General features: G+C 30.7%; 1 protein-coding gene across 1 annotated transcript; it reads left to right on the top strand.

Annotated features, from left to right (window-relative positions):
* Positions 1–289: 289 nt before the first annotated feature.
* On the top strand, positions 290–27415 carry LOC127724025 (uncharacterized). Its single transcript, XM_052230775.1, has 16 exons — positions 290–508; positions 2256–2445; positions 3994–4155; positions 4546–4633; positions 5196–5313; positions 7397–7529; positions 8678–8821; positions 9557–9754; positions 10549–10674; positions 12397–12594; positions 13160–13321; positions 13927–14138; positions 14696–14822; positions 15860–16024; positions 18790–18975; positions 19968–27415. The coding sequence occupies exons 2-16, from the start codon at positions 2265–2267 to the stop codon at positions 20279–20281; spliced, it is 2514 nt and encodes an 837-aa protein (XP_052086735.1). The 5' UTR covers positions 290–508; positions 2256–2264; the 3' UTR covers positions 20282–27415.
* Positions 27416–27871: the final 456 nt, after the last annotated feature.

Genomic DNA, 27871 nt, shown 5'->3' with positions numbered 1-27871 from the left:
AAATCATTCAATCAATCAATCATTCAATCGAGAAAACAACCATTTGATTTTATGGGGTGCTTTTTTTTTGTTACAACAATTTGTTTAAACCCTTCCCTCACACCAAATGTTGCTCTCTACTTAAAGCTAAAGGAAGCCATTAACACGGCAGAAGGAAAAATAGAACAGCAATTTGGAGTCTTACTCGGATTTGTTACTATGATTTTAGCACTACTTATCCGGTATCATTCCCGAATTAGAATAGCTGTAACTAGTTCCGGTTATTTGCTTACTTCCGCTTGTTGTAGCAACAAGGGAAATTCCTTGTTATCGTATTTCATAGCCTATTTAAACAACAATGAACGTTTTAGATTTAATTTCAATAGTTCATTTATGGAAAATTAAATAACAGCACTATAGCTGACAATGTTAACACGAAGATTTTTTATAGACTTTTGATTTTGTAACAGAACAGAGCACCTGCTGATAGTGATAGTAAAAAAATTGACAGAAGTTTTAGGTTTATTGAGTACGTTTTAAATATCTTAATAGTTTGATTCAAGATTTTGTGACAACTAAACTGATACTAGTGAATTGTTTAAAAAACCAGAGATTTCTTAAAAGAATGTAATGATATTTAATTATTTGGCCAGTTAAACCAAAGAGACCCTCTGCATAATCCAACTCCATGCAGGAAGTATAAAGCATGATGTCTGCTAGATCTCCTTAAGTGATGATCTTGATTGTAATGCATTGACAATTGTCCTGAAAATAGATAACTTTAAAAAGAAAGCTTAAATTAAGGAATTAAAGGATAAGATGCTCCCTTGAATATTCCAAATAACCTAAGAAATGATTCACTGCGTTAAGGTTGCAATTGACATGATCATCTACAAATAAATGGAGATAAATACAAATTACACAATAACACTATATTTACATGCTGAAAACACACAGATTATACGGCTTATCAATTTAAGTGTACATGTATATGATTAATATGTAGAATTTAACCACAAAACATTATAACATAAGGCAGGTGCTGCATCATGAGCTTTCAAAAGGTTATAATGTACATGGTGCTGCATCATGAGCTCTCAAAAGGTTATAATGTACATTGTATTTGTTTTTAACAAGTGGATTTTGCATGTTTGTTTTACTTGTCTGCAGCAGTGTCAAATGACTTGTCACCTAAGGTGCTCACCAAATTCTTCTGTTTTTACAGTCCTATATATTATTCGAATATTATGATTTAAGAAAAGTATGTCTTCAAAGAATGGATGAACAGATTGTTGTATATACATGTATTTATATCTTTTGTCCATGTTTGTTGCATTTTTACACAACATCATTTGACTGGAAGTTTTATGTTGAATGATTTTCAGGGCCATAGTTATTACCACAGACCCAAATAGACCCATCTATCATTTCAGTTCCATTCGGGAGTATGTGATGATAAAAGTATAATTTAAAGCTTAAAGACATATATCTGTACAGTCTTCAAAGTTTTTATTCAAGTCATTATAGATTCCAGGAAGTTTTCAAATGTTTCTATAATGTGCATGTTCAAGTGCCCTGCACAGAATTCTGAAAGCTTGTCATTCCTTGAAATATAAATTTTTTTAGATAACTTTTGGTGTTCATTTAGATCCATTAAACAATCATAACTGTATTGCATTTTTGGACTTCAAGTGGTTTTGAAAAATATTGCTATGAGAGGAAACAGGAAAAAACAAAAAAAGAGACTGAAAATGTGTCTAGTCTCGGCTGATGGTATGTGCTAAAAACATGGTTGCATACCCCCATCTAATAGAGTATTAACATTATGCAACTACAACACTTTTCACTTTTTCAGTCTTTGTTAGTGTCAATGCTTAAAATCCCTTTCTATAGTCTCTACAGGTTAATCATACTGCAAAAATTTTGTTTTCCTACACATATATGCAAATTTCAACTTTAACAGGATAATTATCCAGTGCAAAACTTGATATTGCTGATAGATATATCATCACCATCAATGCAAAAGTAAAGTCCCAGTTTTTGGAAAGTAAAATTTGTATTTAATTTTCTGATAGAGTGTCTTTAAAGAACAACATTCTGCACCTTATTACTTTTTAATATGAATTGGAAGAGAATTTCTGTGCTATTTCATTTCTAATGAAATAATTTCACAAAATAGTTCTGAATGTTTGTTTTTGGTAAACTTGTGCTGTTTGCTGTCCCATTGATGTTTACAGAACATTTCCTATAATCTATCAATTTTTTTCATGTTTCAGGTTGAAAATATGGAAAATTCAGGTTTATATCGCTGCGCTGGTGACATAATTTACAATGACCAGGAGCCAGTACCAGGACACATCAGTGATGTACAGCTTAAGATGTACTCAGAGACCAGTAACTTTCTTCAGTATCTTAAACCCCTTACACCACAGAATCCTTACTTCTTTGGACAGATTAGATCACTGTGTGAGTTTAAAGACAAAATATGTTGATTGATTAATTGATTGATTGTTACAGTTTAAAATCCCCTTTTGGCAATCTTAGCTATATTGTGGCTGCCAATTTTTTGGGGGGAAAGGAAGCCATAATGCCGGAGAGAACCACTGACCTTTGGCAGGAAAACTGGCAATCCCTAGCTGACTATATGGTATGGGTGGATAATTGCTTACATCCACTTCATTTGAACTTTGGTGGATAGTTGCCTCATTGGCAATCATACCACATTCTTATAATCCTAGTCTATTAGTGACTAGTGGTATGCAGTAGGTGAAGTATTTAGTCCACTCAGCCACTTAAAGGCCCCTATAACAGAATAGAAAGGATATTGGTTAAATATGCATAACAATATTTTACTGCTTGTATACGTTTGAGTTTGATAGATTGATTGCTGCCTATTTAATGTCAAGTGGTAAATATGTCTTCTATGTTTAGGGCAACTTTCAGTTTTAAAAGGAGGAGGCATTATTTAGAGCAATTTATATTTTACGCAGGAAATTGCAAAAAATCAAAAATTGCATATTCATTTCAATCTTATTTTGATAAATGCACAGGATGATATCATCTGAACACTTTGGGCAGAAATATCTATTGTTCTGTCACTATGACATCATATACATATGTCGAAATTGATGTATTTGACCTAAATGGTATTTTAACACATTGATTTTAGTAAATTTATGATTCACACCTTTGCAACAAAAAGGATATCTTACCTTCATCACATATTTGTATAAACTAGAAGCAGCAGCTGATAACCAATATTCAAATTTCATAAATCCATTGAGAAAATACTTATCAAGGTATAAATCAAAGACTGAGAGAATAGCTTGAACTATAAAAGGAGTCAAATATGGTGTGTTGACAAGGATATATTTAAAACATATTTGTATTATATTGTTTTCTGATATATATGATAATAAAATGTTATTGATATATTATAAATACTTCTGATATTTTGGAATTAATATTCATATATATATTATGATATTCATATATTATAATTTAAATATATGATAAGGAACATTTAAAAAAAAACCATGCTTATAATATAATGGAAATGTATATATTTTGATCTGATATATGATATACTATATATGAATATATTTTTTTTTAATATATGAGTAATCTTATATCTTTGGGTTTTTTTTTTTGAAAAGCTGAGGAAACCACAAAACATGAACTTCCAAAGTCCAATGAAAAAAAAAATTGTGAATTTGAAATTTTATGAATACAGAACAATGAAATTTGTATAGATAGGGTAATTTAGGGATTGACATATTGTATAAGCCACTTGTCTATTGTCTGTGGAAGACTGATTTGTTTTGTTCTTGGTGTCATTGGGTGCTGTCCAGTTAGTGAATACCCAACGTCTTTTATTCATATAAAAGATGATTTCATCAGAATTGGAAAACAAATTTAACAGAATCCACATTACCAGTTCAATTCTTTTTTGTAATGATTTCAAAGTTATTGTTAGTTTTTCTGTCATTAATAATTCTTATTTCTTTTTCATAGCAACCAAAAGCAAGGTTACTATAGGTATTGCTGGCCCAGACATCAAAGATGATGCTCATCCAGGTAACTGGAACAACACTGTTGGTTACCATAGCGATACTGGAAAATGTTACACATCACACAAAGAGATTGCAAACACATATGGAGAAAAGTTTGGTATAGGTATGTATTGCAATAGACGACTTTCAAATTTATGAACTTTCCGGCACATTTCCTATGTCACAATGCCTATGTTATTTTGTCAACCGGTGAAACTCATTCATAAAACACAACTGGAGATTGGTTCATAAAAAGTTTTGAAATAATGATAATATGGTTTCAAGGTTAACCAACAAATTATTTGTATAAAATTTAGGGTCAAATTGATAAATTACACCAAGTACATGTCAATTTAGAATTTGATCTCCTTTTTGAGCATTATGTTCATATATTTTTTGGGTGCATATTCAGTAGTAAATCAATATAAACTGTATATAAAACAAGGGATCTGCCTGCAAATTCTATCATCTATTTCAAAATCATTTTTTGAATCAAACTTTCTGTTTCTGACAGGTGATGTGTTTGGAGTATGTGTAACCTACTTTGGACAACAAATGTCAACAGTTACATTTGTGAAGAATGGAAAACCTGTAGCTACAAGGTAAGAAAAATATGATTAAAATCGGGAATACAGATCCTGTGTCCATGCTTCATTTACAAAGATCTGACAAGGCTCCTTTCTACTTTCTGTTCTGAAGACCTTTTCAGGATACTCTAGTTTTATTTGAATTATACACCCACTCAAGAATTTGGAAGAAGAAATTTCATTGGTTGGTGTAAATAACTATCAGAACAGTAACTTTAAAAGATTTTTTTCATATCCTGGTAAGTGAAGCTTCAATTGGCCATGGGTTAAGACCGGTTTCACTGCATGTGTAGAGATTACATAATTTTCTAATATTCACATGACTCCTCGTAAAATATTAATTACAAGTAATGTGATTGATATATAAACAAAAATGATAGATTTTCCTTAGGGCTGTTCCATCAAAACATATAGGGTACCAGGGTTTGAAAATGGAATGTACCGGGTAAACCACCTAGAGAAGCAATTTTCACTTACATTTTTACTGTACAAAAAAAAATGGACACCCACCCATAGTTGACATTTTGAAGTACCTTCCTTAGATCCTGTGTATGAATTTCTGTTATCATTTATGCAGGTACCACTTTGAAACAGACCACAGTAAGTTTCTGCCTACCATAACACTTGAGAATGGACCAATAGATTTAGGGATCATGTGGCCACAAGCAGTTTTTGGTAGTCCACAGTTTGATGAAGTATGTATTTCTTAGGATTGTAAATGCAACATACCATTGATTAATTATTATTGAGGGAAACCACAAAATCAGTTATCCACAAAAATATGATTTTCATCAATCCATGAAATTTGGTAGCCACAAAAATAAATGAAACCACAGTATATATGCATTGCTAGAATAGGTGTGCTCATATTATAATTACAAATTTATCTGTATGCTTCCTCTCAAAAGTTGACTGCTATGTTTTTAGCATAGTAATGAAACCATTTCATCTTAAATATAATATTATGTTAAAACTTATTCATAGCTGTTGTGTTATTTTCCTTAAACATTAGCAATGAGAGCTTTTCTAAAATTACTTGGAATTCACTTTGGTTGTAAACTGTTTTTTTTTTTTGCATAATCATTACTATTCTAAAGGTTGTTTTAAAACAACAATTTCTAGTCCTTTTAAAACTTTCAACTGCCTCCAGAGTTTTAAAGGTTATTATAAGGTTTATTAGCTTGGAGAGATCCATTCTTAACATTGACCATACCATACCAGTTGAGTGACACAGGTTTTCCTGTGCTACTATATATCTAGTTTTGATTTAAGTTTGCAAAGTTGTTTTTTTGAGAATTTGAATACCTTGTATAAGGCCTTTTAACTATAAATGATATATATTATCTACTGTTGATTCATTATTATTGGTTGGATATAAATTTTATTATTGATTGGATATAAATTTTATTATTGATTGGATATATAAATTTTATTATTGATTGGATATTAATTTTCTTATTGATTGGATATAAATTTTATTATTGGTTGGATATAAATTTTATTATTGATTGGATATAAATTTTATTATTGGTTGGATATAAATTTTATTATTGATTGGATATAAATTTTATTATTGCATAGCAATATAATATTTCCCACAGAAAGTAACCACAAGTTAGCGTGCAATAAATTATAATATTGCACTAGTGCAATAAATCTTCAAAATTTATGACGTCATCAACGACAAAATCTTAGTTTAAACCAATTTTTACTTTCAAATATTATATTGCTATACAATAAAAAGTTGCATGAATATTGGGGAATATTGTCCCTCGTAGAACATATAATGCACTCGCAAGCTCGTGCAATATAAAATTCTACTCTGGACAATATTCCCCAATATTCATGCAATAACCCTATATTATTGGTTGGATATAAATTTTATTATTGATTGGATATAAATTTTATTATTGGTTGGATATAAATTTTATTATTGATTGGATATAAATTTTATTATTGATTGGATATAAATTTTATTATTGGTTGGATATAATTTTTTTTATTTCTGAGGTATATGTGAACCATGAATTTAAATGTTCAACAAATACAAGTTTTCAATAGACTAGTATTTTACACTGGTAATTTTTTGGGGCCCTTTATAGCTTGCTGTTCGGTGTGAGCCAATGATCCGTGTTGAAGGCCATACCTTGACCTATAATGGTTTACTTTTATATATTTTAACTTGGATGGAGAGTTGTCTCATTGGCACTCATACCACATCTTCCTATATCTATATAGTATGCAGACTTTGGCAAAACCATGAAATCAATTATCCATGAACATACAGTTTTCTTCAATCCATGAGAATTATGTTATTTGTACCCACGAAATCAAATATCCAGGAATTCAAAATGCAATTTTCCCAATATATAAACCACAAAATTTGGTGCTTGTACCGAAGAAAATAAATGAATCCACATTAACTTTGAAAAGTGTCAGTTACTATATAATGGAATTCTATATGACTGTCATACAAGTGAGAGGTTTAGCTAGCTATAAAACCAGGTTTAATCCACCATTTTCTACATAAGGAAATGCCTGTACCAAGTCAGGAATATGACAGTTGTTTTCCAATAGTTAGATTTTTGCCATTTTATAAAGGACTTTCCATTTTGGATTTCCCTTGGAGTTACCCGGTAGGTATTTTTGTTATTTTACATTTTACTACTGAGGCTTCACTTAATTTTACATGTATTATAAAAAAATCCTTAAGTAATGAATACATTTCTTCAAACTTGATAAAAAATATTACCGGGTTAATTTGTTTTATTTCTACAGAAAAATATGCTACATTGGATGTCTGACCCTTCAGTACACTTTGATATGTCAAACAACATGTTTATTCTAGACAAGGCAAAAGATAAAATTATTGCTACAGCACCAATACAGAGTCCTCAGCCATTGTGTTCAGGTAAGTTATTTTCCAAAGCCTTCATTCTTTTTGGAAACATGTCACCATCCACTCTTTATGAGTAAGCTATATAAAATTTTTGTAAATCATGTAGGTCACAAACTTGATTCTTTATTTAAAACATTATAGATATAATCTTTTGTGTGTTTTTGAAACAACTATTTTTTTCTGTGTATAAATGTTTCCCGGGTTCTGAAATGTTTATTTTTTAGCATTTCTGATGAAGGCATATTGTTTTCCTGTCTGTGCAGCTGTCCATCCATTAGTCTGTCTGATTGTCCGTCCCCTATTCTGAAAGAAACATGTAATTCATAAGCATACAAATGAGGTGAAATAATCACTGAATTATCTCCCCTTATAAGACTAGTTTAAAGGATTTAATAATTTTATATAACTTAATGACAATCAGGTAAATTTGTGCATAGAACTGATAAAAAATGAAGGCAATTACTTTTATTGTACTTTAAATGATTTTGCTTAGAAATATTTTTATATGACCTTAAAACTTATGAAAAAGTGTTTGAAGGGTAATCAAATTGCCACTTTCTATATTTTGACTGTAGAATTGTTGCTGATGGAAGAAATGTTAATTGTCAGGGGTAAATCTTTAACTCATTTTTTATCGCATACTAATCAATGATCAGTATTGCAGATGACAGGAGCTATGCTAGAAAGACTTGAATAATTAACTGTTTCAGAATCTCAAGGACATTGGGTAATTTTATGAATCTTACTCTAAAACAAGAATTATGTCAGACTATTTGTTAAAGTCTTGTAAGCCAATCACAAAATTTTGGTGTATGCTATTGAAAATATACTCAAAATGCTTTAGATTCTTAAACGGTGAATGACAAATGTACTTAACTTCAAAGTATATAACAATAAAATCATTGTCATTCTAAACTGGCTACTTTTGTTGAAAACGTCTGCAAATGATGACATAATAATAAAACAAAAGATAGAAAGGGGTTTGCACTAAAAGATGCAACCAAGAATATTTGGCCACTTAAATCCCTCAGAACTTTCAGTTCTATAATACTTTTGATAACATTTTTTTCCCCTTCATTTCTTGAAAGTGAATCATGAATGACTATTTTTTTGCCTGGAATAGTAATTGAATATTATTATTATTTTATTTCTATTTGCAGGTTTTTCTCATTTTGAGGTATACATCAAAGAAACTACTGATGGGGCTGCAGCATCAGTAGGAATTGGTGATTGTAGTCCTCTAAAGCCATCACCAACATGTGAAATATTACGGGACTTCATGACATGGACTGCTGATGGCAAAGGTGAGTTTAAGTATAATTGTCCTCCATCATGAAGGGTTAATTTGAATTCAAAACTAAAAAAACTTTCTTCTACAGAATATCTAAATGAATAAAACTATTTCCATTTATATCAGTGAGAACTACATATTAATAAACACTAGCAATCAGTCCAAAAGAAATAAAATTTAGTTTTTCACGTTTACACAAAAATTAGTTGACTGACCCTATGAGTGTTCAAATTTGTAATTGGAAAGATAATATTTGTTCTTCTTGCCTATTTGAAAGTCAGGAAATGCCCTAAAAGACTGATATTTGGTATACATTTGTTATTCTGAAGTCTGGGACCATTTGAATTTGGAAAAGTATTTTCAGAAGCTTATAGCAGAAGTTCGGCAGACCTTAGAAAAAACGGAAATTACTTGAATATGATAGATAAAAGGCTACATAACTATTTTAATATAGATATAGAAAAAATAGAAGAAGAACTTGTAATAAACTAGAGTAATCAAGGAGAACAAATAACTTCTTTAATAAACTTAACAATTCCAATTTGACGGCACCAAATACACATTTCCACAATTAATGTCTTTTCAGTGATGAACGAGGTCACAATATTTGAAAATCCAATAGCTAATACAAATGTTGAAGAGCTGATAAAATCAAAAAGGACCTTATTAATGTTCTGTAATTTATGAAGTCCTGCCTTACTTCATAATATTTAATGATAAGCTTAAACAAAATGTTGTAAAATTTTAGTAAACACAGTAGAAGAAAATGACCGAGTTGGTATGGGAGTACACTACCATCCAGATTCCAGAGATAATCCGGCATACAATGACAAAGAATCACAGTTGGTGTTGTGTTTTGTTACCAAGAATACCGTTACTATCTATGCAAAGATGATCATACAACCCGAGGGAGGCTTCTATCCTCTGGTGCTGCTTGACCAAAACTGTAAGAATATGGCTACTTATACAAATTTTGTATCATATAAAGTTGGTTCATTTTTTGGGTCTTTTCACAAATATCTGAATTGAGTAAAAATAATAATGAACTCTTCTTGCAAAGTTTTTATTATTTTGAAAAATTGTGAATGGAACAGGGTTTTGCAGGGGAAAAAAATCAACTGTTTTATGTTTTCTATACACAACAAAATCATTGGAAAATAGTAAATTTTTCCCCAAAATTGCACTGATTGTAAGTTTGATTTTCACTCTTTTTAGTTGCTTTCACTTGACCAAGTACAAGAATTTCCTACCACAGAGTAACCTGTTGGAAAATTATGTATTTAGAAGTTGAAAACAGTGATATGAAAATAGTCTATTGATGGCCGCACCTCTTCAACTACAGTGCTGTGATTACAAATCTAATGCATTACAACAAAAAATATACTTTAGAGCTGGAAAAATGACCAATTTGACATAATATAAAATTCTGCGAAACTTCATGAATGGTTTAGGCGCATTAATGTCTATGGCTAAGCATGATGTCATACAAATGAAAAAAATATCAAACTGATGGATATTATATTACTCCTACGATTCTAATTTGTATAGAAATCACATCAAAATGTTTTTTTTAAGTAGGTGTTTTATTTTCAATTATATTGAAGTAATGTATCATTTGTTATTCTAATCATTCAATAGTTGCTCCTTAGTTACGACATGTCAACTGTGGATTTGACTATGAATTTAGCCAATGTAAAAAATTGTTACATAAAAATTACATTAGAATGTCCTTTATTTTAGGTCGAAAAGTTTCAGTAGATGTTGAATCCAACAGAATGATAGAGGTGTATGATAATTTAGACAGAGTATTTAAAGAGGCTGTAGAAGAGGCTACCAAACATATCATTGAAGATTGTATAAAGAGAGGTTTGTTGACAATAGAGTAGAGAAATTTGAAATTGCTCCTTTTTGCTAATAAAGATAACATTATATATATGTTGTGTACAAGTTATCATTTTGTACAAATTATAATTGTACACAAAAATTGTAAAAATTGTAATTTGTATTTTGACTTTGTACAAATTGTAATTTGTACAAAAAGTGCTTGTACAAATTACAATTTGTACACAATTGACTAAAATTCACTTATGACTTGTACAATAATTTATGGTTTGGATTTTGTTATAAAAAAAAGAATTGATACACACTATAGAATTTTTATTCAATGACCACTCAATAAACCTTATTTACAAAATACAAAAATAGTTCTGTATCATTCGTTTGAGCATGTGAGAGAGTTATGGCATTGGGAATTGCACAACATCTTTTGCTTTTTTACTTTTACATTTAGAAGTTCTGCTCCCCCTTTGCATTTACATGACAGAAAACCCTGGCCACCAGTTTTTGGAAGATTTTTAACTGCTTCACATAGCGAAAGTTTAGGCTCAGAAACCGTTGCTGCGAATACAGATGTGTCTTTAACAGCCTCAATTTGATTTCTCGAAAAATATCCTGTTAAAATTCCTACAGCTGTTCTAATGCGGTACCCAAATTCTCCAGATTCAATAATTACACATAAGATATTTCGAGGATCTGTTGGAGCACCATCATACTGAGGAATTGGTATAATGACATTATCCCCCACAGCAAGTTCTGATAATTTCTGTTTCGTTTTCGGCATGGATCTGTTGGCCAGACATCGCACGGTTCCTGACACATATGATTGGTGTTTCAACGACAGTGTCATCCTAATTGTCACTGGGGCCAATTTCTATTATACTATCAGAATTGTCACTGAGGCCAATTTTTATATTATTCTATCAGAATTGTCAATGGGGCCAATTTCTATGGTACTAACAGAATTAACTGGCATGCATGTATCAATTACATTTCCTGTCTCCATCTGGGTATTTTTGTATTTTGTAAATAAGGTTTATTATGTGGTCATTGAATAAAAATTCTATAGTGTATATCAATGCTTTTTTATAACAAAATCCATACTATAAATTATTGTAAAAGTTATAAGTGAAATTTAGTTGAATTTTGTACAAATTGTAATTTGTACAGGCACTTTCTGTACAAATTACAATTTGTACAAAGTCAAAATACAAATTATAATTTGTACAAAATGATAACTTGTACACAACATATATATGTAGAAAAGGGATATAATTTTTGGCAGATGATACAATGCATTTCATTAGGGATGCTTTAAGATCAGAAGTATGGAAGGATGAATGCATATTAAACATTTACAGTTTCAACCCAAAAAGATTTGAAAAAATCAAATATTGGTCATATATGCTTGAGAATAATTCAGCACTATTCAAATATATAAACGAGGAGATGTGTTATGACTGCCAAAGAAACCAATACCCTTTAGTAAGGTATAAAAGGCTCTAGATGGACAAAAAACTAATGGCCTGATTTACACTAAAACAATCAATGCAAAACAAATATAAACTATCAACTAGCGTTTATGTAAATTTCTATTTTCTAGCAATTGGATTCTTCTTTTAATTAATAAATTTAAAGGAATATTATTTAACAAATGATATGTTATGAAAGCATAGAAAATAGAAACAACATATAGAAATTAACCTACAAACATACAGAAATAAGTTAATACAATGCTTTTTCTTTTTGCAGAAATTCATATAAAAATGTTCCGTAAGTCTGATGCTTTAGTTTTGGATGTTCCCAAGGAACCGTCAACAGACATTGACCTGAGTAAATTGTACTGTAGAATAACACTACCTGCGGAGACTATGGGAATTCATGCCATACAGTTTTGCAAGCCTCTAACAGAAGACAACTCTTACTTCTGTTTAGATATAAAAACTCTCAGTATGTAATTGTTGATCATATTTGAAGTTTTTGTTTTCAAATAGCTAATTTTCTAAAAATCATTATTAATGAAAGAAAAAAACAAGATTAACGTTACGGATAAGTTAGAAGATCATATATTCCATCAAAGACTGGCTTGAATTCTTTTTTTATTATATTGTATTATTTAGTTTCACTTTAACCATTAAAAAGAATTCTATTCATATTAATTTGTAAGAACAAGGAAACAATGAACAATATTTGAGTTTGGAGATACATTGTAGTTTGTTTTCTATCAGGCTGAGGTAGTCAAAATTGAAAAGTGACCATGGTGACCAAGTGTTGACTGAGTATTTATTTTTAGTCATCATTTTGAACCTCAATTGAACTGATTCATTAAGTTTAAAATAAAGGATTTTTATCCCCGCCACAAGGCGAAGGGGGCATTAAGTGTTACCCTTGACCGTCCTTCTGTCCGTCCCGTTTTCGCTTGAAAAGCAAGCTTGATCGCACACAGGCATTCTTTTCCTTAGTCACATTCTTCTTTTAATTTTTAAAATGTTTGAACCTTAAAAATTATTTTCAGATGAGGATTCCGTTGTAACTATTGGCATTGCCGACAACAAATTTGACTTGAGTAAGCATCCTGGTAAAACAGAAAACACAGTAGGCTGGATGTCACAAAATGGTCGCATGTTCTACAACACTAGATATGAGGGCAATGTGAATGGGCAAAGATATGAAGAAGGTATTTATAACATGCATTAAGGCAATACATTTATCAAGTCTGAAACATTCTCTGGCTTGTATCCAAAACTTAAATAAATTCAAGAACTTCTGCATTATTTTGCTTTTTTTCAAATTTGAATAAATTCAAGAACCTAAATATTCTCTGAGAAATCGCTGGTTGCTTGTACTAAAAACTTAAATAAATTCAAGAAACTAACTGTGTAGTTTATAGATATTGGTATGATCTTACATTTTGGATCTTGTAAAAGTATTGATTATCTAGTTTAAGCAGAGTTTTATACCTTTTGCCTTAAGAACTGGTCTATTGCTACCAAAAAGCTGAATCATAATTCCATTTTGTAAAGGGAGATAATATGTTAACACTTTTTATGAAACTGTTCTGAAATTAACCTTTATAGAATAGTGATTATATAAGATGAATGAACACCTTAAGTAGTGATAGAAGTTAACGGTAGTGTAATAAACAAGTGGATCAGAAATTTGAATGAACTGCAATAGGTGGAGTGAAACACTTAACAGTCAATTCATATTAAATATAGAAGATTAAATCATAGGTTTGAAGAATGAATTTAAATACATTTTTATGCATACATTTAATTTCAGGTGATACAGTTGGACTAGATTGTTCAGTGTTTGAAAGTAGTCTTCCAGTAGTTTTGTTTTCAAAGAACTATCATCCTATAGGATTAAGATACCTAATGGCTAATGATCCTAGTCAATATTTCCCTACTATTGCCGTCTGTGGAAATGGTTATGAGGTTGTAGTTGATGTTTTTTGGCACACCAGACTATGTGTTGGACCTACATTTGAAATTGTGAGTATGTGTAAAAATTAGAATGGTTTCATTCTATTAAAATCATTAAGTTTACAACCAAAATCTTACATGAGTTAATTAACCAATTCTGTTTCAATTTTATCAAGGTCTGTTTTAAAAAAAGGTCAGTTGTTGTAATTAAGATCGCTCAGGTAGAACCCAGGTAATTCTAAGATAAGGACCCAAGCAAAACATTTGTTTTAAATACATCACAATTGATTAAATAGTAGACAATAACAGTTATTTAGTTGTACTGAAATTTGTTAATATATGTTAAGATACAGCATCGCAAAATTAACTTGTATTGTCTACGTGACAATGGAATTAAGATTTAAAACTAGATCACAAATTGTAATGTAATTGGATCACAAATTGGACCAGTAGTTTTAAATTGCTATAAAAATTGTAAAATTTTAAGTTTGATGTTATCCTTTCAAAGTTACATAGCTATTCCTTTAATAAAAAATAAAAACCTATTAGTAGTATATTTAGGGAAACAGAACTGTTAGCTAAACTATATCTAATTAGGTTTTAATGTTTTTCGTTTCCTTTTTTAGGATAATGTGAACTATTGGATTATCCCAGAAGGATCAAAGGTTAATGAGAAAGAAAAAGTGGTAACAATACCAGAACATACAGATGCAGAGGTCCTGCAATGTCCATATCCACTCAGTGAAGAAATTAGTAAGGCTTTCTTCTGGTTGAGCCATGCATTATTTTTTTATTGATACATACAGTGCAGAAGCTAAAAAAGTTTGCTATATTAAGTGGGTTATGCAGTAATATTGGTGAAAATCATTGCAGGAATCCTTCCAGACGATCAATAGTTTATGCCTTTTTACTTATCCCATTTGTGCCTTTCAGAACACTAGGAAAAAAAATACACTAATCACATTACATGAGCTTAATGCTAAGTTTTCTCCTTTTCTGAATATAAATGTCACTCAGATGGTCATTCAATGTTATAATTTTCTATAGAAAAACACACCTGAAAAATTCATACACTATCTTATCCTGCTACCTGCATTACTCTAAAGTGATAAATTTTAACAATGGGTTTATTTTTTACTAATTTCGCAATTAAATTAAAATCTTGAAAATATTCCCTTGCGCATTGTAATACTGTAGTATCCACTGTAATAGTGTCATCTGTGGTAGTGTCAACTGTAATATTGTTCTCTTAATAGTGAGTGGAGAGTATTACAGTGGAGAATATTTCAGTGGAGAATATTACAGTAGAGAGTATTTCAGTTGAGAATATTTCAGTAGAGAGTATTACACTAGTGAATATTAAAGTGAAGAGTATTACAGTGGAGAGTTTATCTGTGGAGAGTATTTCAGTTGAAAATAGTACAGTAGACAATCTTTCAGTGAAGAATAGTACAGTGGACAGTATTACAGTGGACAGTATTTCAGTGGAGAGTATTACAGTGATGAGTATTACAGTGGAGAGTATTACAGTGGAGAATAGAACCGAGGCCACTATTACAATTGTGCACTGTAACACTGAATTTTGATAGTGTCCACTATGAAGGCGTTTACTTTGTAGTGTCCTCTGTAATATTCTCCACTGTAATAGTGTTGACTGGGATAGAGTTGACTGTGATAATATCCACTATGATAATATGCATTGTTTTGTGACTCAAAATCCCCACATGCAATTTACAAAATTCAAATGAAAAGGACCAATGCTTTTATATATTTATTTGTTTTTATTACAGAATTCAACTATTTTGAGATACAGATTGTAGATAAATTTGGGTCCAAGGCAGATGGAGTACCACCACCTGGGATAGCTTTGTCATCTCCATGTTTTCAGGATATCAGTGTCACCATGTCATCTAACTTTAGACAAGATTTCATCAGATTTTTAGCAAAAGGAGAGGGTATGTAAAGAAAGACACAAAAACATGGTTATTTACTGTAGATCCAAAAACTGTATATCACCAAAAGTTAACATAAACAAAATCTTTAAACATGATGTAAATAGACCTTTGTTTTGAATTTGCACGATAACAAGAAAATGTTTATGTTTGTTTTAATAATGCAATCTGAACCAGGTCACATATTTTTCAAAAACTGTTGTTGCCTACTTGCTTGAAGTCTTGGTGGTTGTTGGTTTTAAGCCATCATACAAGACTCTTAAGATTGGTACTTGCCACTTCTCAACCAAGCACACAACATTTAGGAGAAAGAGCAAGGAATGGTCAGCTTGTAGAAAGATAATACTTGTGTAAATGCATCGAGCGTGGTTGTTGTTAAAGACACAATCAAGCATGTTCATCTAGTTCAATGCAAAGTTTAATTACACTCATTACTATATCTGTTATCATCCTGAATGAGCATGTTTTATTTGCTGCTGAATGTTACTTACTTGCTGCCGTGGACACCATTGCCAGAAAAACCCAACCCTCCACTAAGAGCTTTAGCTTAGGGCTACCTTAATTTGTAAAAAAAAGCTATGTTAAAAAAACAGAAACAAAGAATTTTCTACTACTGTGGAAGTGAGCCTCCAAAACAATAGCAGAGCAAGTATGACTGTTGGCAGTGAAAACTGAGAGAAAACTACCAACACAAACCTGGAGATCCTTATTACAGCCAAAAAACTGCTGAATGTTAGGCAGTATTAAATCAATCATTTCTTCCATTTGCAGAAATTTGTTTCTAATGTGCATTCTAGTCTTATTAACAAAATCAATGAAAAAAACTTCCATGGTGGTCTTGTGGTAGTTCCCTTAACTCAAAGGCAGGCAGTTGCTGGTTTGATTCCAAGCAAGGTCAATCCAAATATTTAAAAATTGGTAATTGCTGCTTCTCTGCTAAGCACATAGCATTTAGGAGTATGAGCAATGACTCGGCATCAGGATAATGTGTCAGATGACATGTCTTCCTTGAGAACTAGCATGTTAAAAATCCATCCAAACCTATAAGTCTAGTACAAACCAGGGTTCATATTCAAATCAAATTAACAGGTTCTTGTCCTGATATGCATGTTATATTTGCCATTGGATGTAAAACACCAATCCATCATGATCATCAATAAAAATATATGAAAACTTTAGGATAAAGTTTTAGTTCAGGAATATGCTATGTTGTCGCAATAAAGCCATTTTTTTTTATGCTGATGGGGCATTAAGCAATGGTCAATCATTCAATCATGAGGAATATTGCATTTTTGTCGAGCCTTCGACTTTAGTCGAAAAAGCGAGACATAGCGATCCTACATTCCGTCGTCGTCGTCAGCGGCGTCGGCGGCGTCCACAAATATTCACTCTGTGGTTAAAGTTTTTAAAATTTTAATAACTTTCTTAAACTATCCTGGATTTCTACCAAACTTGGACAGAAGCTTGTTTATGATCATAAGATAGTATCCAGAAGTAAATTTTGTAAAAATAAAATTCCTGTTTTTCCGTATTTTACTTGTAAATGGACTTAGTTTTTCTGCCGGGAAACATTACATTCACTCTGTGGTTAAAGTTTTTAAAATTTTAATAACTTTCTTAAACTATCCTGGATTTGTACCTAACTTGGACAGAAGCTTGTTTTTGATCATAATTAAGATAGTATCCAGAAGTTAATTTGTTAAAAAAAAATTTCCTTTTTTCCGTATTTTACTTATAAATGGACTTAGTTTTTCTGCCAGGAAACAATACATTCACTCTGTGGTTATAGTTTTTAAAATTTTAATAACTTTCTTAAACTGTCCTGGATTTGTACCAAACTTGGACAGAAGCTTGTTTATGATCATAAGCTAGTACATGTATCTAGAAGGAAATTTTGTTAAAATTTGTACCTGTTTATCCATATTTTACTTATAAATGGACTTTGTTTTTCTTCCAGTTAACATTAAATACAGTCTGCAGTTAAAGTTTTTAAAACATTTATTAGATTCATAAAATATCCTGGATTTATACCAAACTTTGACAGAAGCTTCTTACAATCAAAACATAGTATCTAAAGGAATATTTTTATAGATTTTTTTCCTCATTTTTGTTGAGCCTGCGATTGACAGCAAAAGTAGGCGAGACACTGGGTTCCGCGGAACCCTTACAAATTTTGTTTAACAAAATTAGTGTTAACGAATGCATACACTGAATTCATTGATAGATATAAGAAGATGTGGTATGAGTGCCAATGAGACAACTCTCCATCTAAGTCAAAATTTATAAAAGTAAACCATTATAGGTCAAAGTACGATCTTCAACATGGAGCCTTGGCTCATATTGAACAGCAAGCTATAAAGGGCCCCAAAAATTACTGGTGTAAAACCATTCAAACGGGAAAACCAACGGTCTAATCTATATAAGAAACAAGAAACACTTATGAACCACATCAACAACGACAACTACTGAACATAACATGTTTCTTAGAAAATTATCTTGAACAAACTGCTATTTTTTGTGAGCAAGCCACACTCATATTTTGTGTACAGTAATAAAAGTAGAATGCTTGCAGATCATCATCCATAGGTGACACATAAGTTTTACAAAAGTTTTGCTACAATAATGTTTTAGTAGTAGAAGTTATGTATCAACATGGAAATCATAATACAATAAGGATAACTATACTGAAGAAAAATATAATTTAATACTGATCAAAATTAAAAAAAGTTATTCTGACAAATATCAAGTTTCTTTGTTTTGAATTTCAGCTGAATCATCAGTATCAGTTGGAGATACACTAGGTTGGGGAATCATTGTGCCAAAAAGTGAACAAGAAAAGAAAGAAAATAGACTTGTGATCTGCTATCTCTGTATAAACAGAAACATAGCCCTGACAAGGGTATCATATGAACCTCCAGGTGGTTTTTATGCAACAGTTTTACTATATCCAGGAGGTAGGTTTTATGTTGCGTCCCAATATGTACCGTAGAAACTCGCCTATCATTTCAACCAAATTATATCTTGAATTACCAGAACAGGAAAAGGAAACGAATGTTATATTCGTGCACCATTATACAATTTGAACATACATTAATGTCAACTTGAGTGGGTTTTTGTTTGTCATGTTTTCACCACTGCCTGATTCTTAGGCAGACTGGCACTTAACATATATGAGGATGGTCGTAAGAACCTCGAAATGGCTTTTTATGCTACAGGTATCCAGTATACTTTACCCTGATCGTAGGTTTTATCCCTTGCCACAAATGTAACTTGGGCTTGATTTACTATTATCTGTTAGTTATGTTCACACAAAGATATATATATGGTTGGTTAAGTTTTTTGTAAAAAAATATGTGGTGTATGTGTCAATGAACGAAGCAACCCAACAACACAAATAACCAAAAGAAATCTAAAGCTTAACAATCTTCAACAATCACCAAAGTTAAAAGTCCATTTTATAGAATATCAATGAAATTTTACCTTCTAATATCTTACTTAGTAAATAGTCATAATTATACTATAGGAGTCGGATATATTGCAATCATCTAGTCCGTCTGTTTGTCCAACAAATATTTTGGTCACATTTTCCCCAGAAACTACTGAACAGAATGACTTCATATTTGACAGTGATGAGTTGTAATGTATTTGCACAGACATCTACTTCCTGTTTTCTGAAACTTTGAATTCCGAGTAGGGATATGTTTAAGAGGACAACATGTTCATTCTTGTTCATATTGACAACACTTTTATTACAGTTTTGTAGTTCTTTTGTATTGAGATTTGCTAACTTAACTGCATGATGCAGTCAATTCTTATTCATAAAATTATATCATAAACTAAAGGGGGAATTAGTTTTGTAATAAATGGTAAAAGTGAATTGAAAAAAAATAATAAGCGAATTCAGTATTAGAAAAGAAGTAAAATGTTTAATTTATATTACTTACAGTAAACAGAGTGAAGATAGGGAGGATCCGATATATTCATACTCATCCAATCACAGATGATAAGATTAAAATATTACTCAAAGAAGCCAAAGACATCATAGCATTGGAAGAAACTGCAAAACTTGAAGGAAATGATGCTTTAGATGTGATAGAAGACAAAAATTCGTTGTTCCGTCCACTTCCAGGAATTGTTGATGAAGCAGATGAGAAATCGAAGCAAAAAATGGAAAATGTTGCTTTCACTGCTAATGCAATTGATAAACAGAAAAAGAAAATGGTAGGAGGAAATGAATCCAAAGCTTGTGTAATATTATAGAAAAGAGTGCAATGTTAAATGTGACATGTAAATTTTACCTACACATACATAACCAGATGTGTACATAGTGCAATTGGGTGAAGGATATTTTGCTATGCCAAAATTGTCTTTAGTGCTTTCCAAGTTGAAATTGTTATTATTATTAAATATGTGTCATAATTTATCATGTAAGCAAGGCATTGTATTAGTGTATGGACTGATAGTTTCATTAATTCCATAAGCTACAGGAATTCAAGTTTGCTCATCAAGTTGAAAAAAAGTGCCAAAATATTTTTGATGTGTAAAATTTGTATGATTTTATCAGTTGATAGTTAGAATTATTTTCATTAAAATATAAAATTTTTGCAACAAAAACTGTAAGAAAATTGAAAGAAATAGCAATATTAGATTAAAGGTAGATCATTTATTTCCACACCCCATCTTGCTCCATTTGGAGTTGGTGCAGCTTCTTCATTTCTCTTGGTTGGTTTATTCCTAATGGAAGTACAACTTTTTAAGAACATGGGTAAACAACCGCTACATATCTTATCTATTCTTTAGAATGTGATTTTGAAAGTTAAAACACTTATCAGAACAGGACAAAAAATAAAAGTTTGATAATTCAGTTCTTTTTCTTCACATTAAAGTCTAATGTTTATTAGATATAATGTATTCCATAGGATACTTGAAGAGGATTTGGGCAAAATTTACAAGATTTATTATAGCATTCATCTGTCTGTTTATGAGTTTTGATTTACACTAGATCATCTGTCATAATTTTTAAATTCATTCCAAGACTTGTCTATACTCAGGGTCATTTAGAGCTTGCTGCATATTTTTTTTTGTGTTGCCCATTATTGAAAGCCATATTAAAAAACTCAATTTTGATTACCAGACATCTAATTGTGTATTAGACATGCTCAAACTCTTAAAAGAATTTGACCACTTGCCAGAATATATTATTTCATTAAAACTTAAGCATATAGCTTGTTCAGTATTTAAATGAATCACTTAAGCATCATTATTTCAGTTTAGAAATTTAGACTATTTCTTTACATCTAATCATGTTCACATTAAGGATGTATTCTTCTGACGTTTTAGTCTCGTTGAAATCTCGTTCTGGAATTATTTCCAAATTATGTGATACAAGTGGAAAATATAAATGAATTTAAAAAATGTTATAATCAAACTTCACTCTGTGAAAAAATTGTGTATTTACAATGAGTAGTTTTTGAGAAATCAATTTTTCAAATTTTATTACCAATCAAGTCAGTCTGTTTAGCCAAATTTTGAGAAAATGGGTGAGGGGTACAAGAAATGATTTTACCAGAATCATGTACATCCCATATCACTTTTTTCTTTTCAAATTTCTTAGATATGTATTTTTTCTATCATTTATAACAAAGACGTTGAAAAAATATGCATTTTGTTCTTAAAACAGAGAAAAATCATAAATTTACAAAATTGACAGCATGGTAAATTTGACACAAAAAAGCATCAAAATATGATAAAACTTTCTTATATTAACCCTTACCATGCGGGGGCCGTAATATTACGGCCGTACCCAGACCACCGTTATTTGGCACCAATGGCGCTCCATTTTTTTGGAGGTCAACGTAATGCCATCTAATTCGAAGTGTATGCATGTTTCCTCAATCTTACACCATTAATTGTCATCTTTCTCACTTTTAATGTTCATTTTGAGCTCAAATACGAACTTGGAAAATTGAAATCGGACAAAATTGGGTTATTTGGAGGGGTGGGCTTACCTTCGAGGTCTGAAACACGAAGTTGTGAGGCCTGAAACTTGGACAAATAGTGTAAACCCCAAGGCATATAACTACTGATCGTGCTTATTATCAAAATACGCCTAGGCAACGACTACTTCCGGTTGCAGGTCCAGTTAAAGTAAAAAGTCGGAAATTTTTAGAATTTTGGTGCAAATGACCTTTTTTAGACTGGTGTACCCAGATCAGTTTCACTCCGACCTAACAACTGTTGTGATTAATGTGTTCACTGGGGTCCACTCTACATGCAAACTACAGTTGGATGCATCTATTAGCATCCCTCGGACGTCCAGGTCGAGAAAAAGAACGTAAAAACGTAAAAATTGACGCGTTTTGCACATGAGGACCAAATTTGGGGCAAATTCCCGCCCACCCTTCCCCACCTCCTCACCCCAACCACCCCACGCCGTGATCCCCTATCTTTGATTTAATGCAATCAATATGCATCAGCATCAGGGTACAGCTCATTTGCATATAATTTGCATATTTTTGCAAATAATCGAAAATTAGACAATTTCTGAAAACAATTCAGCATGGTAAGGGTTAACACCTACCTATAGTTTTTTTAAGTTAAATTTATTCAAATTGGTCCACTTCATCTTTATTGAAAGTATAAAAAAAAGTTTAATTGTGGAACTATGATTTTTTTCACAATAATAGCCCAAAAATAGGTAAAAATTGATGAAAATGGAAAAATCATCAAAATTGGGTACTTTCAAAGGGCCGTAGCAAAAAAAGAAGTGCACCACCATATGATTTTTTCTTCGCTAATTATTTTTTTACAGTCATATAAACCCAAAAATCAGGTTAAGAAAAAAAAGTTAATTCTAGAAATTTTTGGCTCACCAGAGGTGTACATCCTTAAAGGTAAATTGAGATTGATTAACTTGTCAATTGTTGATTGAAGCAGTTGGCATTCACATCAGAAACCATATAAACAAATGCAACTGTGTGTGGTGAAAAATGAAAAATGGTGAAGTGTGTGAGTGGTGAAAAATGAATAAATGGCATAGTGTGTGGTGAAAAATGAAAAATGGTGAAGTGTGTGAGTTGTGAAAATTTAATAAATGGCATAGTGTGTGTGATGAAAAATGAAAAGTGGTGAAGTGTGTGAGTGGTGAAAAATGGATAAATGGTTAAGTGTTTGTGGTGAAAAAATGGTGGATATGTATCCTATGTAAAAGGTCTACTTGTGACTGCTATAATTGAAGTTGACAGTTGTATCAACTAGTGCAATAGAAGCTATTAAGTGTAATTTTAAATAGTACTATAGTTTAAAAAATAAATTCAGCATTATTGTTCATCAATATGTTCACACCTGTCCATCTTCTCAATCTCAACTGCTCAGATTTCAATTCGAAAAAAACCTCAATTTACAGAAGTCAGGCAGTATTTTCATTATCTCGTATTATTTTACTAAATTGATTTCTTATTTGTCTTTAAGTTGATTTTATTAATGATCCTAGAAATAATGGCACTATTTGGTTTTGTGTCACATTTCACCTTTACATTTATTAATAACATATAAGTGGTGATTTTTACTCAGAATATTTCATTTGGAACAGTTTTAAGAGATGCAGGATAATTAGAACAACTATAAATTGTCTCAAAACAGAAATTATATTTGTAATTGTCTCAAAACAGAAATTATATTTGTAGTTGTCTTGAAACAGAAATTATATTCGTCTCAAAACAGGAAAGAAATATTTGACACAGCCTCTCATTCTTTTTGTTTCTTACCCTTTTACAAAGCTGTTTAATATTTTAAGACATTTTTGTACGGTTATTCTACATTTATCTTTTTTGAAATTAAGCTACTTAAAACATTCATCTATTGGTTGGTATCAATTATTGTGGTTTGAGAAAAGTTTTGCTCCTGTCAAAGTTATAAACTATTTCTTTTCAAGTATTTAGAATTGAGATTCCCTCTACCCACAAAATGCATGAAAATTGGCATCCCATAAATTTATGTATGTTATGTACAATGGTGTGTATTGCATATAAGCCAGTGATATTGTTGAGGACATGGACAAGTGCTTACATTTGTTATTATTCTAAATGTTGTAAATGTTTATACATGTATAAGTTTTATATTGATGCAAATTATTTTGTTGTTATTGTGTTTTTAATAATTACTGAAGTTAAAATTTTCAGGGATGAAGATAAATTGTGACAAATTCATAATGAATGTTTATTATTTAGGAGTTTGTTTTGATACAAATTTCAGGGAAAATACATAAACTATTGATCTGAATCAAAATCTTGGAAGACTTTACCAGTTTTTCCCCAGTTGTAGTGCAATGAACTAACCAGAAATGTTGAATGGTTATTTTCGAACCCAAAATATTTCCTTTCATTTTGAACATGACTAATTTCATAATTACTAATAAAGGACTCATTCAATTTTGTGGAGGTTTCACTTAATTATATTTATAAAACAAAATTTAAATTAATATCAAATAAATATTGAGATCACTTACTTTTGATTAAACAAAATTATTTTTATCTGATCATATATTTGAATGGTAGAAAATCATATTTGCTCAAAAACAATAATACAAAATAAACATAAAATATTAAAAAAATAATTATGCCTGTTATAGACAAAGGGTTATTGGATTTATCTCCCCTAAACACCTTTAATTAACAGGTTTACCTGCATGTATATCTCCTTTTACAATTATATCTTGAAAGAATCTGTGGTGCATATTTTTTCATTGTAATTCTAAAAGTACCTCTTTTTTAATGTATGCATAATACCAGTTGTCAAAGTTTAAATATGATCTTTAATCAAGCAGTAGAATAGCTTTTTCATTGACTTTTTATTTAATTTCCTAGGCAAAAAAAATGTCTTCCAAATTTGTGGCCTTGAGAGATAAATAAAGGCTAGTGCTAATTGTTTTAAGAGATCATATTTAAAATGAATTATTAGGTGTCAGCATGATCTTACTGTAATTAAATCAATGTTTTTAAAATATTTAATCATAATTATGATTATTTAATGTTGATTTTCATTAAACAAGATGGTGATTTTTTCACACACACTGGAAAAAAAATTTTTGTTAGATAATATTGATGTAAAAAAAGTGAAAAAAAACACACATCTACTACTGATCAAGAATTACACTATTAATAGTGATCAAGAGTTACACTATAAATACACAAATTTGTCATTTAGAATTTTCGCACAAAAATCAAACATTTTTAATGATTATAAGTGTAAAGTCTTTGATTGCACCAAATACTCTGTTTGTGTTAATGTTTGAAGTGCACAATGGGTCAAGGTTGTTGATAATTAAATACAGTGCAACTTTGTTTTAATGGGACATTCAAACAGCAGTACCTGTATAATTTCTCAGATGATGTGCACTTAATGACTTAAAGATAAATGATTTTTGCAAAACAACTTGAGTTTTTGTGTTGAGATGATTTAGAGAGAGTCATTTCTGTCAATATAAAGAGTCTTTGCTGTTGGTTAAAGTCAAATGGAATAGAATTTCACCATTCTACTAAAAACAAAGTTGTTCTGTACTGTAAAGTTTTTAAGTTATTATTTTGGTTAATGGGGTTAAAATTTTGAATTTACCTATATTCATGAATTCCAGTTTTTGTGGTACTTTCATGTTTTGTATTTCAGATATTGCATTGATCATATTAAAATCAAATCCAAACTTATATCAATGTTTACCAATTTTTCTAGCATCTTGTCAGTTCAGGTTAGTTTTTACCTTCAATTTTTTATACATTTGCTAGAAATTGAAATCATATTGTACAGATGAAGCAGTTGCTACAGGTGACATTATGATAGATTTAATTTCAGGGGTGGATCCAGGATTTTCAGGAAAGAGGGGGCATAATTCTACATATTGGTAAATAAAATTTGTTACAATTTCTTAGGCAAAAAACTTTTTTTTTTATTAAAAGGGGGTGGCATAAGCCCTTAGTCTACATCCCACCTAAATCTGAAATTTTATTAATTTCTATTACTGACATATATGTCTTTCAGTGATGCTAGATGCCAAAATCGATGGTTTTTCAAAACTAGATAAGAATGTTGAAAGAGCTGATAATATAACCAAAAAGAACCAAAAGTATAACCACACCCAGACAATGAATCAAAGCTATGCATGATCATGAGGGAAATAAACTCTTCAATTTCAAATGATTTTGTAAGTTTTATCACTGAATATTTCATAAAAACAATATCTGTATTTTCATGCCAGTATTAAAGGACTGAGCCACTTGCCTGTGATACCCTTGGGGACTAACATTTCGTCAGCAGAGGTATACGTCCAGTGGTAGTAATAACACAAAAAAAAGGTATCAATTTTACTGCACCAGATAGAAATTTGGACAAATACTGTCTTTTCAGTTATGCTCAAGTTCAAAATATTTGGAAATCTAAAACATAAAACAAATTTTCAATTGCTGATCGATATAACTGAAACAGGACTAAAAATATCAACAAATCTTAAGACAAAGTTTCAGAGCTATGCATGAGGGATTTCCATTCCTTAATTTGAAACAATTTTCTAAGATTTGTCAATACAAATTTCATACAAGCAATTACCATATTTTCATGCCAGTTCCAAAGTACTGAGTTAATTGGCATGTGGCACACTTGGGGTCCACTAGCAAAGGTATTGACAGCGAGTAATTTTGGTTTGAACATTTGATACTTTTTAAACAAATCTCTTCATAAGATTATAATACTATTGACCTATTGCTAGAAAATTGGTTAACACTGACATCATTTTCTTTGTAATGGGAAAAAAATGGAAAAAATGCATTTAATTTGGTATTTTTGATTTGAAAAGCAATGAAAATAACGAAAAACTTGAGCCTAATGAATGAAAATGCTATGTATTACTGTTGATTATACATATATATTCCACCTGTTCTCTTTTTTTCATTCTTGTACATTTATTTGGAAGATAGGAAAATGCAATTAAATTGTTAAATTTGATTAATATGCAAGAAATGCATTAATTTAAAAATTGTTTTCTAAAATTAAAAAAAGATTTTTACCCAGTTGCAATTGTATAAGTGTGTTCATTTTCATTTTTCTGGATTTTTAAAACTGGACAAATTAATAGTATACTTTCGATTGTTAAAAGCAATACTAATTTAATCTCCATTGAAGGATTTATTGCTTTTGGAAATAAAATATACAATACATTGATAGCAGATCAGTGCTTCAGTAGTGAAATTTTTCTTACTCAATAAAAAAAAATGAGAAATACAGTGAAAAACTTATAGCAGTAGATCTTTTAAAACATTTATAACTGTGATAATGTGATCTCTTTTAATTGTTCATGTGATTATATATTTTTATACACTATTGTTAATAAAAAATGCATGATTTGTGTATGTTCTTATTGAACCAAACAAAACAAAACAATACAAAACAAAACAAAACAAAACACAACACAAAAAAACACACAAAACAAAAAAACAAAAACAAAACAAAACAAAACAAAACATATTCTTTTGACAAAAAATTGTTTAAAAAACACATTGAAAGATATATATTCCTTGTATAACAATAATTGGACATAGATGCAGATATACAGATTCTACCACAATATCCTGCTGACTAAGATATTCTATCCACTCATCAAGATAGATACATAGGTCAAGTTGTTGAAGGTCTTAGTCACAGATACTTATAACCGGGTTCGTGTTGCTCAGTCTTCAGTTTTCTATGTTGTGTTTTATGTACTATTGTTTGTCTTTTTCTTTTTTAGCCATGGCGTTGTCAGTTTGTTTTCGACTGATGAGTTTGAATTTCCCTTTGTTATACTGACAATAGACCAAATCTAGT

Source organism: Mytilus californianus, unplaced genomic scaffold, assembly GCF_021869535.1.
Source record: "Mytilus californianus isolate M0D057914Y unplaced genomic scaffold, xbMytCali1.0.p SCAF_14, whole genome shotgun sequence".
Classification (NCBI taxonomy): domain Eukaryota; kingdom Metazoa; phylum Mollusca; class Bivalvia; order Mytilida; family Mytilidae; genus Mytilus; species Mytilus californianus.
The sequence above is the reverse complement of the archived record's forward strand: the minus strand, read 5'-3'. Positions and strand labels throughout refer to the sequence as shown.

Excerpts from the sequence above, each read along its gene's own strand:
- LOC127724025 (XM_052230775.1), top strand. The coding sequence starts at position 2,265 with ATGGAAAATTCAGGTTTATATCGCTGCGCTGGTGACATAATTTACAAT. Across the intron at positions 5,314-7,396 it reads GTAGTCCACAGTTTGATGAA|AAAAATATGCTACATTGGAT; the intron begins GTATGTATTTCT and ends TTATTTCTACAG. Across the intron at positions 9,755-10,548 it reads GGTGCTGCTTGACCAAAACT|GTCGAAAAGTTTCAGTAGAT; the intron begins GTAAGAATATGG and ends CCTTTATTTTAG.